At 33.8% G+C, this 13,664-nt stretch overlaps 1 protein-coding gene across 2 annotated transcripts in view; it reads right to left on the bottom strand.

Annotated features, from left to right (window-relative positions):
* Positions 1-428: 428 nt before the first annotated feature.
* Positions 429-13,664, bottom strand: part of LOC111050407 (LHFPL tetraspan subfamily member 6 protein) — a 328,211-nt gene continuing 314,975 nt past the window's right edge. For both annotated transcript variants that reach the window (XM_039434315.1, XM_039434316.1), the window contains exons 7-8: positions 4,666-4,841; positions 429-3,164 (exon numbers count right to left, since the gene is read on the bottom strand). In XM_039434315.1, the coding sequence (XP_039290249.1) occupies positions 4,696-4,841 (146 nt within the window). In that variant the 3' untranslated portion in view covers positions 429-3,164; positions 4,666-4,695. The remainder of the gene's footprint in view (positions 3,165-4,665; positions 4,842-13,664) is intronic.

Genomic DNA, 13,664 nt, shown 5'->3' on the forward strand with positions numbered 1-13,664 from the left:
TAACAATTGCCAGTTTTGCTCTTGTAAAATCATTGACCAAAAATGAATAGGATACATGATATATCTGAGTTTCCGAGTCTTTAGACTAGAATGTGTATGTGTCAACAATTTTTCTGAAAATGAGATTACTTCAAGACTGATAAATGACACACACATCATCGATGAATTATTCATTATGTTATAAAAATTTCCTATTGGAACCTTGTCAGCCATAAAATCATAGTCCTATTTAATAAATTGCACAATGACATCATCAGATTTACATGAGATTTTTCTTATTTTTGTTCTGTCGCATTAACTCACATTTCATTTTGTAATAATTTTGTGAACTTCCTCACAAGAGCCAATGATATTACTTACCTGCTCAGCAAAGCTAAATTCATTGGAAAGCAGGGTTGAATGTGAAAGAATAAAATAAGAATAAGACATTATCTATTTATATATTATTATTACCGACAACAATATATTTTGCTCGCTGTACATTGATTGAGTCGAATATAACTCTAGCAATATTTACAAACAATTCATGCGTAGTATATGAGCTACCGTATTTAAAACTTATTTATAATGGAAAAATAACGAAAAGATAACAAGGTCACATAATAAGATCAACAATCACATAATTTGAGTGAACAGGATTCTAGATTCCATGACATCAATAATTAATTATTGTGGAAATGCATTGAAGATGATCATAATTCCTGGTAGAGACTTGGAGAATAATTATTTTTTAAATGAAAATAAAGAATGTTAGTATCTCAACTACATCATTTCATTTTTAATTTTAAAGAAAAAACATAATTTTTAATTATTTTCGAATAATTTTACCTCTAAAGTACAAAAGTGCTTAAAGTCATTTTCAATATCTATATACTGAAAGTTGACATTAAATTAAGTAAACTGAATGCCTATTAGAAAGTTGAAGAAGGGGTTTAAGCAACAACACTATCAATGTGATAACATTCAACCTTGATACTCAACTATCGAACGCATTCCATTGCGCACTCTCAATGATACTATTTATTGATTTAGTTGATGATTTTCACCCTCATTTTCAACCCTCATTTCTACAAAAGTAATTCTTCCTCCCAAATAAATTTCTTAAACCATAATGTTATTCACTCAAGAATGCAAAGAAAATTATTTTAAAGCTTTTTCCTATTTACAAATTTACAAGAACAAATAATAATAAACCTTTCTTTATATCATATCAATGGTAATGCACTCCACATATCAACATCAGTACAATTTATCTACATTCAACAGTGTGACAATAATAATAATGTAACTTTTTAATATTTTATCGCCTTAATATTCATAGTAGTATAATTTTGAGCATATAACATTCATCTCAATCACAGTCAACTGATAAAAATCTTCAACATACAACCATTCACATCAACATAATTTTCTAATCATTAATCACAAGATTTTTCAAGGTGACGTTTTTAGGCTCATTTAGCACAGTTTATTCAGCTCATGAGATTTTTTTAGTAATATATAAAGTAATTTCTTCCAAGAAATTAATATAGATGGTCGTGATGAGTTTGAAATACACTCATTGTAGGTATGGAATCCACCTGAAACATAGTTTATCATAGTCATTGGAGTGACTCACACAAGTCTAAGAGCTCTCGAAGAAAAATGATTATTGTTGGTGAAAAAGTAGTGATCGGCTAAATATACAATAATTAGTTTTCCAATTTCAACTACTATTCAGTACATATATACAAGCAAACATCGTATCAACTATTTTGTGTTAAATGAGCTCATTGGATAGTTATAATAATTAGTGAAATAAGTATGATTATTATACTCAGATTTCACCATACAAAATTTGTTTTCATGTACTACTTACTTGTTAATTCAATTGAAGTTTGTTCACATTACATTTGATTTTAAAGTCAAAAAACCTCTAAGCATTTAATTTATTAAATTCTTCCAATGTAATCAAAGATTATTACAGATGTTCGGAGATCACTTAGTTTATCAGAGATTATTTCAGTTGATTGGAGATTGTTCAGTTCGTGATTGAGCTTTCATGGAACTTGACGAGATTTTACTATAAGTAACAGTCACTAATTTACAACAAATTATTATTATACAATCATCGAGATTTACTATAACTATAATATTACACTATTCACGTATTTGAATTTGATTATCGATTCTGACAGTTATTCACAAAAAATGAATAATTCCATCAATAATTAAAATGAGTCGATTACGCTTGTCAATGATAATTTAGTGCTAACCTATTACAGGGGTTTGTGATTCAAAAGATGACTTTGGCTTCAAGAAGATGTCCAATGAAGTAGATTCATAAAAAAATCTGAAATATATCAACATGGATGAAATTATTGTGGAGAAGCACGAATATTATTGTGATGAGAAAATAAATTTATTCTACAGTGAATTTATATTTGAAAACTGTTAGAATATCTCAAACTATTTTAGGTCTTAAACTTAGATAAACTGGAAGAAAGTTGTTTGAATGACAAAAAATTATTGAAAAACAAATACTCAAGCAGATAGCGGTAACATCAACACATTCCTTATCAACACTAATCCACACTTACTGTCTTTTTCACCTATTGTAGTTTACATTTGTCTCTTTTGGCACTACAGTTCACAACACGGTAGTATTAACACTGCTATAACGATCCTGGTCAGTGATACCTCCTATCTCACCAGGAATTCTACCATTACTCTTGTTTACCATCTCCTGGTAGCCAACTCCTGGTTGTTGCTGACTCCTGGTATCCACTGCCTCTTGGTAGCCAACTCCTTGTATCTGACCACTTGTAGCCAATGACTCCTGGTTGTCAGCTCCTGTTAGCTGACTTCTAACAGCCACTGACTCCTGGTACCCTGCATCTTGTAGCAGCTGACTCCTGGTAGCTGCTGACTCCTGGCAGTCAGGAGGTCTTCCCTTCTTGCGTAGAGGATGGAATGACGACATTTCGACATGCACATGCACCTCGGCTACGCTTTTGGCGTTAGTGTAGTTGTGCAGTTGGTTGGCGCTGGCGCCGTTAGTAAAGTCGGCGCCCAGGTGTTCGCTACTATCAGGAGCAGTTGATGAGGTCGAGTGTCGCCGCGCTATTGCCACCTGAGACTGAGGAGATGGGGGGCGTGAGGTACCCTGCTTCACCTGGCGGCACCTCAAATCATATGTTTACAAATTATTATAATGACAGAGTGAACAAGCTATACCAGCCTGCACACAGCAACAATAGTAGCACTATAGAATAATTGGATATGGCTTGAACTGAAATAATGCACATGACATTCCCACCACAGCTAGTGAAAGCTGCACAGTTAGTGAACAGCTATTGTCCTGTGTGCAGGCTGCTCAACAGTCACCATTCGGTGGCCGAGTCAACACAGCTCTATAAGGTGATATAAACATTATTCTTAGTGGAAGTAGACAGGTATTGAGATAGTTAAGAGTGACCCAACTAATGGATTGACCATATCTGACTAGACCTTGAATTACCAAAAATCTATCAAAATAACGGAGTAACGGCTACTGTAATGCTGGTACACTATTTTTAATCTCTTTTTGATGAAATATGAAGTAGACTACAGCGGACCCATAACACACCGTAAATTCAATGATGAGATACGAGCTATCTCACATATAGGTATCACAAATGGGTATGGGTATGGAAAGCATGATGTAATTTAATAGAACTAACATACATCTCGCAGTAATTAATTCAGGATTTTCGTAGCAAAAACAAGGTAAGATCATAAATCCAACTTTATAAAATCATCAACACGCTTCTTGGAGTAAATTGCTCAGGTTTTTAATCGACATTTGAACTTCCTTCTGTTGATGTAGGATGACATCCTACATCTATAGACTTTGAAAATAGATAGTTTAGCAAAGAAAGGATCAAATTACAGTTTTAATAACCATTCTAAGTCAATCCTGAAATGAGTTTGAACTTGTGTTGAACTACCTACTAGACCTATATGTGCAATGAGCATCTCTCACTCTCTAAAGTGTTTACGAACTGCCTACTAGGGCATTGTACCTGGGTAAAAAACATATCTAAATATAATATTTAAATTGTCCGGAAGTCTTCAGCTACTCACAAAGCGGCCATTTTGCTTTTTTCACTTATTTTTTTTCTAAATAATGGTTAAACATACGAAATTGAAATTTTGCACGATCATTTATAACAACTAGACAAAGCTAGAGAAAAAGTATGATAATTTTTCAAATCCATAAAACAGAATGGCGGTCATTTAAAATGTTGTTTCTTAAATAACTCAAAAACCGTTGGTTTTACAAAACTTTACAAGGATAACTTTTCTAGTAAATTTAATTGCCTATCGATTGGTACCAGATTTTTCAAGATTGAACCAATGTTGAGATATGGGATATGGACTGATAAGACTGAGATATGGCAGCCTTAGTGATAGATGACCACTGGAAGTTTGTTGCATGCCAACCAAGGCATGCTGATAGAGTCTCCTCAATGATGCAAAAATCTCTATCTATTTGCATTGTATGTTAATTGTAAGCGATTTTAGGTCATTTCAAACAATAAAATGAAATTACATAACCCTCCAAAAGGTGGGTCACCAACCAAATTTTTTGAAGGGGACTTAGATTTCTTATTTTTCATTTCTTAAAATATTTATCAAATATACCTTTTTATCGAGGGTGCCCCCCCACTCATCTCAGGAAGAAGGCCGGTCACAGAAACGGAACGCGTCGGCCGACTTGTCTTGGCGGGCAGCTGCTGAGAAGCTCAGACCAAAGCAGAGCACCAGCAGAACTACCGCCCCGCCCAACAGGTACACTGACCATGACAGTTGGCACGTGCCTAAAACATACACAAAACATAATAAACATAAATAAACAAAACATAATAAACACACACTACGCACCACACACATAAATAAAAATCTTGAAGATGGACCTGTTTACATAAATGAAAATTCGACACCTCGATTAAGACAACTATTCAATGAAACAAGACTGGCAGCAAAGAAAAACAACGTCACCTGGATAAAGACTGGAAAAATTTTCGTCAAGAAAAATGAAGTTTCTCGGACTATTCGTATACACAATTCAATTCAATTCAATTCAATTCTATTTCTTTATTCCAATACAGAAACAATGTACAATATAGAACAGAATAATAATTATGGAATAATTATTTCCCCGCATGGACTGTTGATCCGTGCGCGGGGAAAGAGTATACAGGTAATACAAGTGCAAAAAAACAGCCAATAATTTATATTGATTCAAGCTTAACCTATAAATAAAAAAAATATGTTAAATCCTGTAATGTATAAAATACAAACTGTATGAATGATGATTCACACAGCACAAGTACCCGACTCAGAATACTTCATCTTCTTGTGAGCTATCTGAACTGACGACCTTAAATAGAAAGTACAATATAAAAGCAGAATATAAATAATTAAAATAAATAAGAGAAACTTCCAGAAACAACATCCAGTTACTGAAGGAGTTATCAACCGATAACACAGAGGAAACAACAGCTGACGACAAGGAGGCGAGTGGATAAAAAAAAACGGATAAAATGGTATCTATTATCAATCTAAAAATCTACAATGAACAGTTTACTGGAATTGCATTCTCTTCTAGAGAATGATAATGAACTTTCAAATGTAATTGATGATTATTTTAACCATACACCTGAAGGATATGGGGTTAATACAAAATACATTAATATTTATGTCATGAACATACGAAGTTTGAGTAAAAACTTTGACAGCTTTGTATATTGTCTGGAAAATTTCAAATTAATATATGATATAATAGTACTAACCGAAACATGGCTTGAAAATTATGAACCCACTCTATTCAATCTTGATGGTTATCGAGTTGTAAAAAAAAACGCTAAATATAATAAATGTGACGGTATAATATAGTTTATATAAGAGAAGATCTATCTTTCACGAATATAGATTGTGATATCTGTGAAGCAAATGCAATCAATGTAATTGCGAACACGGGGCTAGATAACTATATAAACTTTGTTGCTTTATAGGTCTCCAAATAGGAATGCGATAAGATTAATTAAAAGTTTTGATGATTACATCCAGAGAATGCCACAAAATCATAACATCTGTATAGCGGGAGACATTAACTTGAACTTGTTTTCTAACGATACTATTGTAACTTCATATATTAATACTGTAAATGAATGTTTTGAAACCGCAGTATTTCCTGATTCATTTAAAATAGCAAACATTAAACCGATTTTTAAAAAAGGTGATAAAAATAATATAGGTAACTATAGACCAATAAACTTAATTAGCAACCTTGCCAAAATATTTGAAAAATTATTCAAAAAACGAATAATGAAGTTCATACAAAAATAACATTATTAATGAAAACCAATATGGCTTCCAACCTAATAAAAGTACTGAGGATGCGCTAGTATATTTTGTAAACAATGTAACAGATATGTTAAATTCCAAGAAAAAACCACTTGCAGTCTTCATGGATTTATCGAAGGCTTTCGATACCATATCACATGATAAAATTTGTAACAAATTGGAGAAGTATGGTTTCAGAGGTCATTCATTAAAATTCATATAAGTTACTTGGAAGATAGATTCCAAATTTTAACAATAAAAGTATAGAGAAACTGTCATCTTACCCCAGGGAACTGTACTTTCACCAATATTTTTCATCCTTTATGTAAATGATTTGCTAAATATTAAGCTAAAAAATGGGAGAATTTCATCTTTTGCTGATGATTCAGTGATTATATTTTCAGAAAATAATTGGAATGATACTTTCATTGTTGCAGAGCAAGATATGAATATTGTGAAGAATTGGATGGACTCTAATGCTTTGAGTTTGAATGTAGAAAGAAACAATTACATAGCTTTTTCAGCAAATAGAGAGGGTAAACCTAACAATCAATATAAGTAAAAAATCCATTCAAACTGTTCTTCAATAAATCAACCAAACATTGATAGATACTCCTGCCCTGTTATTAATAGGAAATCAAACCTCAAATATCTTGGTATATGGATCGATGAGTGTCTCAAATGGGACATCCATGTAAACTTCCTATGTAAGAGACTGAAATACCTATCTTATAATTTTTATAAATTGAAAAATGTGCTATCTTTCTCAGAATGCAAACAGGTATATAAGGGACTAGTAGAATCCCTAATGCGATGTAGTTTAGTAGTTTGGGGTGGGACTTTCGATACCCATATTAAAAACCTTTTTCTAATACAAAAATTCATCATAAAGACAATTTTAAAGAAATCTATAGAACTTATGATAGTAAGATTTTGTTCAGTGAATTTGTTGTTAAAACTATACGACAGTTATATCTTAGTTGCATAACAAATTACAGTTTCAAATACGAGCATAATTTCCCTCTAGCCGATGACATAAATTATAATCTTAGACCTAATACAATAAGAAAATATGAAATATATAACACCAACTCAGTTCTTCTTAGAAGGCAACTTTACTACATTAGCAGTAAATTCATATATATACTAGAAAGTGAATTTCCACTTAATAATTTCCGAAATAATAAACACAGAAAAAGAGCCATAGAGGCATGGCTGAACTTGAACTATTTCCAATCGTTGACTTTTATACAATAATCAATTTCATATTATAAATTATATTTTCGAACACTTCATACGCTAAATTCATGTTTATATATTACACCCCCTGATTAAGCTGTTTTACGACTCACACTGGCCCACAAGGAATCTTCCTTTTGCCGGTGTTTTTGCTTCACCTACTGTACTTATACATGTGAACATAGATTAAATCTTCATTTTATAACTATTATTTATAATATAAAGGATATCATTCCGTTATTATATCTAATTAAATAAATGTATGTATCTTGGTTTAAGTGCAGTAGCATATACTTATATTTATTTTTTGTAAAGCTTTTTTGTATTTTGTTTCTGGCAAATAGATTCATTCATTCAATTATTGACAATTTCAATGTCTAGTCGACACTTTCGTCAAGTTCATTGCCAAGTCGGTAAGTCAAGCTCACGTTAGTCATGCCATCCACACTGCAATTTGACCATATTCGTGGATGCTCGGCTAGTGCTGGTCACTCGTACTCCGCTTGGCTAGCCTTCGTCACGACAAAAATAGGAGCGATGGCAAGCGAGGGGAAATGGAGACTAAAGTAGTATTCACATCAAACTTGGGAGCTCTGCAGAGTCTGTGGATGGATGGAATAAGATCTGTCCTCGGCTTAAGCAATACACCGCACTCTGCGTATCAACCGATATCGGCCAGCCGACGTTTCCGAGAAAACTCTGCTGGCATGCAGATGTTTTCGAATCGCTCTGGGAGTGATTTTCTCCAGGCATCCGAGCGGACGTTTTCGATAAAGTTCTCTCATCAAAAACCTAAATTGCGTAAAAATGGAGATAGAAAAATTCTAATTTCAGATTCGGATTCAGCGCCTTGGAATCAATAATTTGGCTCGCGTTTGCTTAAAAAAATTAAAAATGAGGAATCGGCAGAGATCTTGAAGAAACCCCTTCTAAACATTACCTAAAACACCTAACCGAGAAATTTGCTCAGAATAAAGGTATTTTTATTATTCTGAAGTAGGTAGGCATGCTATTGAAATAGCTTGGAACCAAGCTATTGCAGCTGTTATTGGAACTGTTGGAATATTCGAACTGTTATTGCAGTGGAAATGGTTTTCATTAATGAAATATTATCCTAGTATTGTATGATTTATTTTGACTATTCTTCTCTTTTTATCTTGCCGACTGCGGCTGACTGTTGGCACAATCAAATTACATTTTTCCACTTATTAGTAGAATTATTGACTTATCAAGTAGATTTATCTGACTTATTCAACTAATATTCAACGACAAGAGAACTTCACTAAAACAAAATCAAAATCAGTCTACTCTGTTGCCTTGGCTGTAGCTGACCGTGCCTCTAGTGCCTCTAGTGCCTCTAGTCACTAATTATTGTTGAAGCTTTACTTTGCTCTTTAGGGCTACTTGTATGTACAATAGAAATTGAAAATTGTAGCACTCAATTGATATGTATTTCAACACATCATGTTTTTAATAGTGAATTAAACTTTGTACAATATGGTCATAGCTAGTTTCTTTATTGGAAACATGATCACACATAGTAGTTCAGAAAAGGTATTAATGACCTCTTGATGCTATATTGAATCAAAATTCAACTTGAAAGATGATAAATCAATATATTCATTGTGGTGTACAGCTGTACCCCGCGCGCTTACTGGAGGGTTAAGAGTCATTTTAAGAATGAATCACTTGAGAATGACTCTGAAGATTCCAAAACATGTTGTAGTAAAATATTTATTAAAAGGGCGCTATGAATTTCAATTTATATTGTAATTAAAAATGTACAAGAAATATTATATTCACAGTAATTTATGTTAGATGGGGTCTGATTTATTTCGATTATTCTTTTTTTTAAATGTGAAGATCGATACAGCCTGAAATAGTCTATTCTATCAGGTCTGAATGATATCTAACGATAGACATAATAAAATCACTTATTCAACTGTATGTAATTTTCTTTGTATGGGAGTTTTTCCATTATTATTATAATAATTGAATTATAAACATGTCTTAACAGTTCACGGAAAATATCAGTTGAATTGCTGTCTTGCAGGCTAGTCAGCAATTACTTGTTGACTGCTGCGATCATTATGAACGCAATTAATTCAAATGATGTGGAAGCGGTATGATAGAGTAAGTTGGAAAACAGAGATGAAAAAGTCAGATGAGTTCATGTATGTGTTTGTCGTATCATGGTGCACAAGAAGTAGAACCTGCAATAAATTGTGTTTATCAAAGTTCTTAGTTTCTCAATGTCTATTATAGTGATCCGAATTCAATATTATTCAACCTTCTTGTTCATCAGTGGCTTGGCGAATGGGTGGTTCTCAGGCTATAACCCCCCACCATCATTATCATTAAAATCCACTAGGTGTAGTCTATTTAATAGGGACCCAAGATTTTTGGTCAATCAACCCCCTCCCCCTTCCTTTCAAAATCATGTCTACGCTACTGATGAGCATCAGATTAACGAATAGAACTAGATTTTAATAGGCTTTGTTTGATCAGAGAACATAGATAATAACATTCCTTTATGATTCATCCATGTGGCTCTTGCAATGAAACAATTGACTTCAAGGACAGTTACAAATACCTGATTTGTCGAAGAGGATTTGCATTTTTTCAGTTATTATCTGAGAAATTGAGGAGAATCAACATCAAAACATACTAGACAAATATGGAATTCCTCCAAAACTTCCAATTCCGCTTAGTAATCTGTCATTTTGTTATGATAATTTTGTAATTTGGTTTCCGGAAAATCAAAAGTTTCATATTATTTTATACCACTTGCAAAACTTTGATTGCCATGAAAACTGAAACAAATCTTCGAAAATTTATTTCTTATTTCAATAACAAATTTTAGAAACATCGATTATTTTCATCATTGATTTATTGATTTCTCATCTTGCTCCGTTATTCTATTTTACCCCAAATTGTTCTCCGTTTGCATAAAATTGTTGAAAAATCTATCATGGAGTATCATTTAGAATTCACCAATACCACATTGTTTTGTAATGCTTAACAGTAACTAAAAAGACATTATTCCATCTTGGAAGCAGTAATCATTTGTGTGTGTGTGTGATTGCACTATTTTGAATTAACCTCAAATAACCACAATTAACCATTTCGTTATTCCCAGTACTCAAAGACTGTGAATTTTGTATAGCTCACCTGACATTCAAGGAGGAAAATAATTGTAACAATCTGTACAATAAAGTACCCAGTCACACCCTAGATAAAAGTTTCTCCTGGTTCATGATAAAACAATATTATTTAAATTGTTTAAATATTCCGTGACAAGATCTCATGATTATTCAAATATCTCCAATATTGTTTTCTAAGCAAACTCATTTTCAAATCCATCAGATCAAGATGGTAAAGAACAATATACCATTACTACAAAACGGAGACCAGCCAATATCTGCGGTCAGTGGAATGTGAGAAGGACCCTTGATGGTTGACAAATGAACAGATACTTCTCGAACCGCTCTCGTACACTTCCAATGCACCTGTATCTCAGAACAAATAGCCCACTCTCAGTCGATTCTGTTTTGTACAGCGTTTTCCCCGCAACATCCCTTTTCAACAAATTTCCGTTCGTCTCCTGATTCTCCTACTTCACCTTTTCCTTCTCACAACCTTGTCTCTCTATGCCACTCAACTTCATCTTTATTTCCTTCACCTACATTCGAATTTGCCTGTCTCTCCTGCTTTCTCTGCTCACTTTTTCAATCCAATCCTTTCTTCATACATCTCCTTCTAAAATTTATCGGTTTTCTCACAGTCCTGGTTTTCATCATAAATCCTTTCCTCTCTTCACCTTCTTCTTTCAAACCTTGTCTTTCTCCCACTTCATCTTTCCTTCGAGTGAGCTTCTGTCTACAATCATTCTATTTCTTCTGTCAACCAGATTCCACTCGAATCCTAGCATTTCATTCACAATACTAGCTTTAACCTTAACTTGTTTCAAAATACCGTAGGCCTGCTTCAGTTTATCTTACCTACGTTCATCTTTCTCTTTCTCCTTCCTATCTTCTCCACTTTCATATTTCTTCCATAATCATATTGTCTTCCTCTTCTTGTAAACCTTTTCTTCATAACGTCTACTACGAGTGTGTTTGATCTTCTTGGACTTTGTTTTCTAGTTCATCTTCTTCTAATTCTCTTCCTATTTTTCTCCAATATCATATTTCTAACTTCTTCTTCTTCTTCTTCTTCTTCTTCTCCACCTTTTTCTTATTGTTTTCATTTTTCCTTCTAGAAGTATTTTTCGCCATATTTATTCCAAACTTACCTTTGAGACACCATTTTCACACACATTGATATCCTACTTCCTCTTCTCTTTCAATCTTCCCCCTCTCCACCTCCTTGAAAATTTCCTCTCCACCATTTCCCCCACCCAATCCAAGCTCTAGCCGTCCACCAGCTTGTTAACCTTCCTGTTACTCTCCCTTTCTTCACTTTCCCCCTCTAAAATCAAATAGTTTCTTTTGCCCTATGTGATACCTTGACTGGAATAATTTCTATCTGAAAAATCTCTCCCAATCTTTCTCCCATAATTACACAAATCTTCTTCCTCTTTAATCTTCTTCTTCATCCAAGGTTGAAGTTCAAGAGAGGAAGGGTATTCTGGACCACAGACCGGCTTTTACATACTTACCACATCCATTTTTCACTTTTGTTTGCAACATGGCGTTCAGCCACAGTCATTTCTCTCATTTCTTTAGGCCAAACAAAAGCTCAACTCATTTTTCTGCACCCTCTCTCTTCTTAACCCTTTTCCTTTCCCACTCTCCCTCTTCTACATTCCATCAATCCTCTCACTCCTCTTCGTCAATTTCACAATTTCTCTCACTCCGCTTTCTTCTCTGCTATGCATCCATCTCACTTCTTCTTCCCCTACTCATATTCCCCCACTTTTTTGTATCTAGTTAGTCAAGTTCCGAATGAATTCCATCAATCATAATTATATTATTTCATACATTTAATTTGATTACTTGATGTACTTGATCAATTTACTATGTTTAAACATTCCTACTAGTGACCGTATATCTGCAAAGGGCTCAGAACTACTGCGTGAGATTCGTCTTTGGCCTTGAAAGGGACGTCCACATAAGCCCTTACATCACTCAGATGGGTATTTTGAAGCTTCGAGACAGCAGAATTTATCATGTGCTGATGCTCCTCCACAAGGTTCTGGCAACTGGGTCTCCTCTCTACTTGAGTCAGAAATTTCAATTCCTCGCAGGAATCAACAGAAGAGATACGAGGCATGGTGCGAGCCTGTTGAGCATTCCCATCCATCGCACTGTGACATATAATAGGTCGTTCTGTGTGACCGCTTGCAGACTGTGGAATAGCTTACCCGCATCTTTGAGGAGTGTGGAGAGGCGGACACTGTTCGGCGCGGAGGTCTTGGCGTGGCTGAGGGAGGGCGATCGGGGCATAGGATGAGGAGGTGTGTATGCGTGGTGTGTTTGCTTTTGTGGAAGGTGTGTGTTTGCGTGAAATTTTCTTGTTTCTTGCTTAAAAATTAAAAAAAAATTTCCTATAACTCTATTTTCTAACTTTTTTTTTATTTTCTTTCAGTCTAAAATATATTCTACTAAATTGAATGAAATTGTTTTTGTTTTTTTTTCAATTATTGATTTATATTATATACATCTATATATATATATATTTTTTTCATATTACTTATTATATTTAAGAGATTATTTCATTATGTTTTGATGTAGATGCATTAGAATTGTATAGGAGGGTTAAGTGGGAGAGAGGGCCGGCTGCGCCCTAACTTCGCCCTCCAGGTTAAAATAAAGGCAGCCTATCTATCTATCTATCTATCTATATCATGACAATGTAGTGTTTCCCTGTACTTTCATGGTTATTCTTATCGCACAAGAGATTTATTTGTAATCATGATTTGTGTTATGTTAAAAAGAAGGAATTGAATTCAATTTGATTTGATTTTCAGACAAAAAAAGTTATTCAACTATATTTCATTCCCGAGTCTTTCATCAATATTTAAATTGAATTCTGTTGACTGATAATTAGCCGAC

The sequence above is a fragment of the Nilaparvata lugens genome, chromosome 8, assembly GCF_014356525.2.
Source record: "Nilaparvata lugens isolate BPH chromosome 8, ASM1435652v1, whole genome shotgun sequence".
Lineage (NCBI taxonomy): Eukaryota > Metazoa > Arthropoda > Insecta > Hemiptera > Delphacidae > Nilaparvata > Nilaparvata lugens.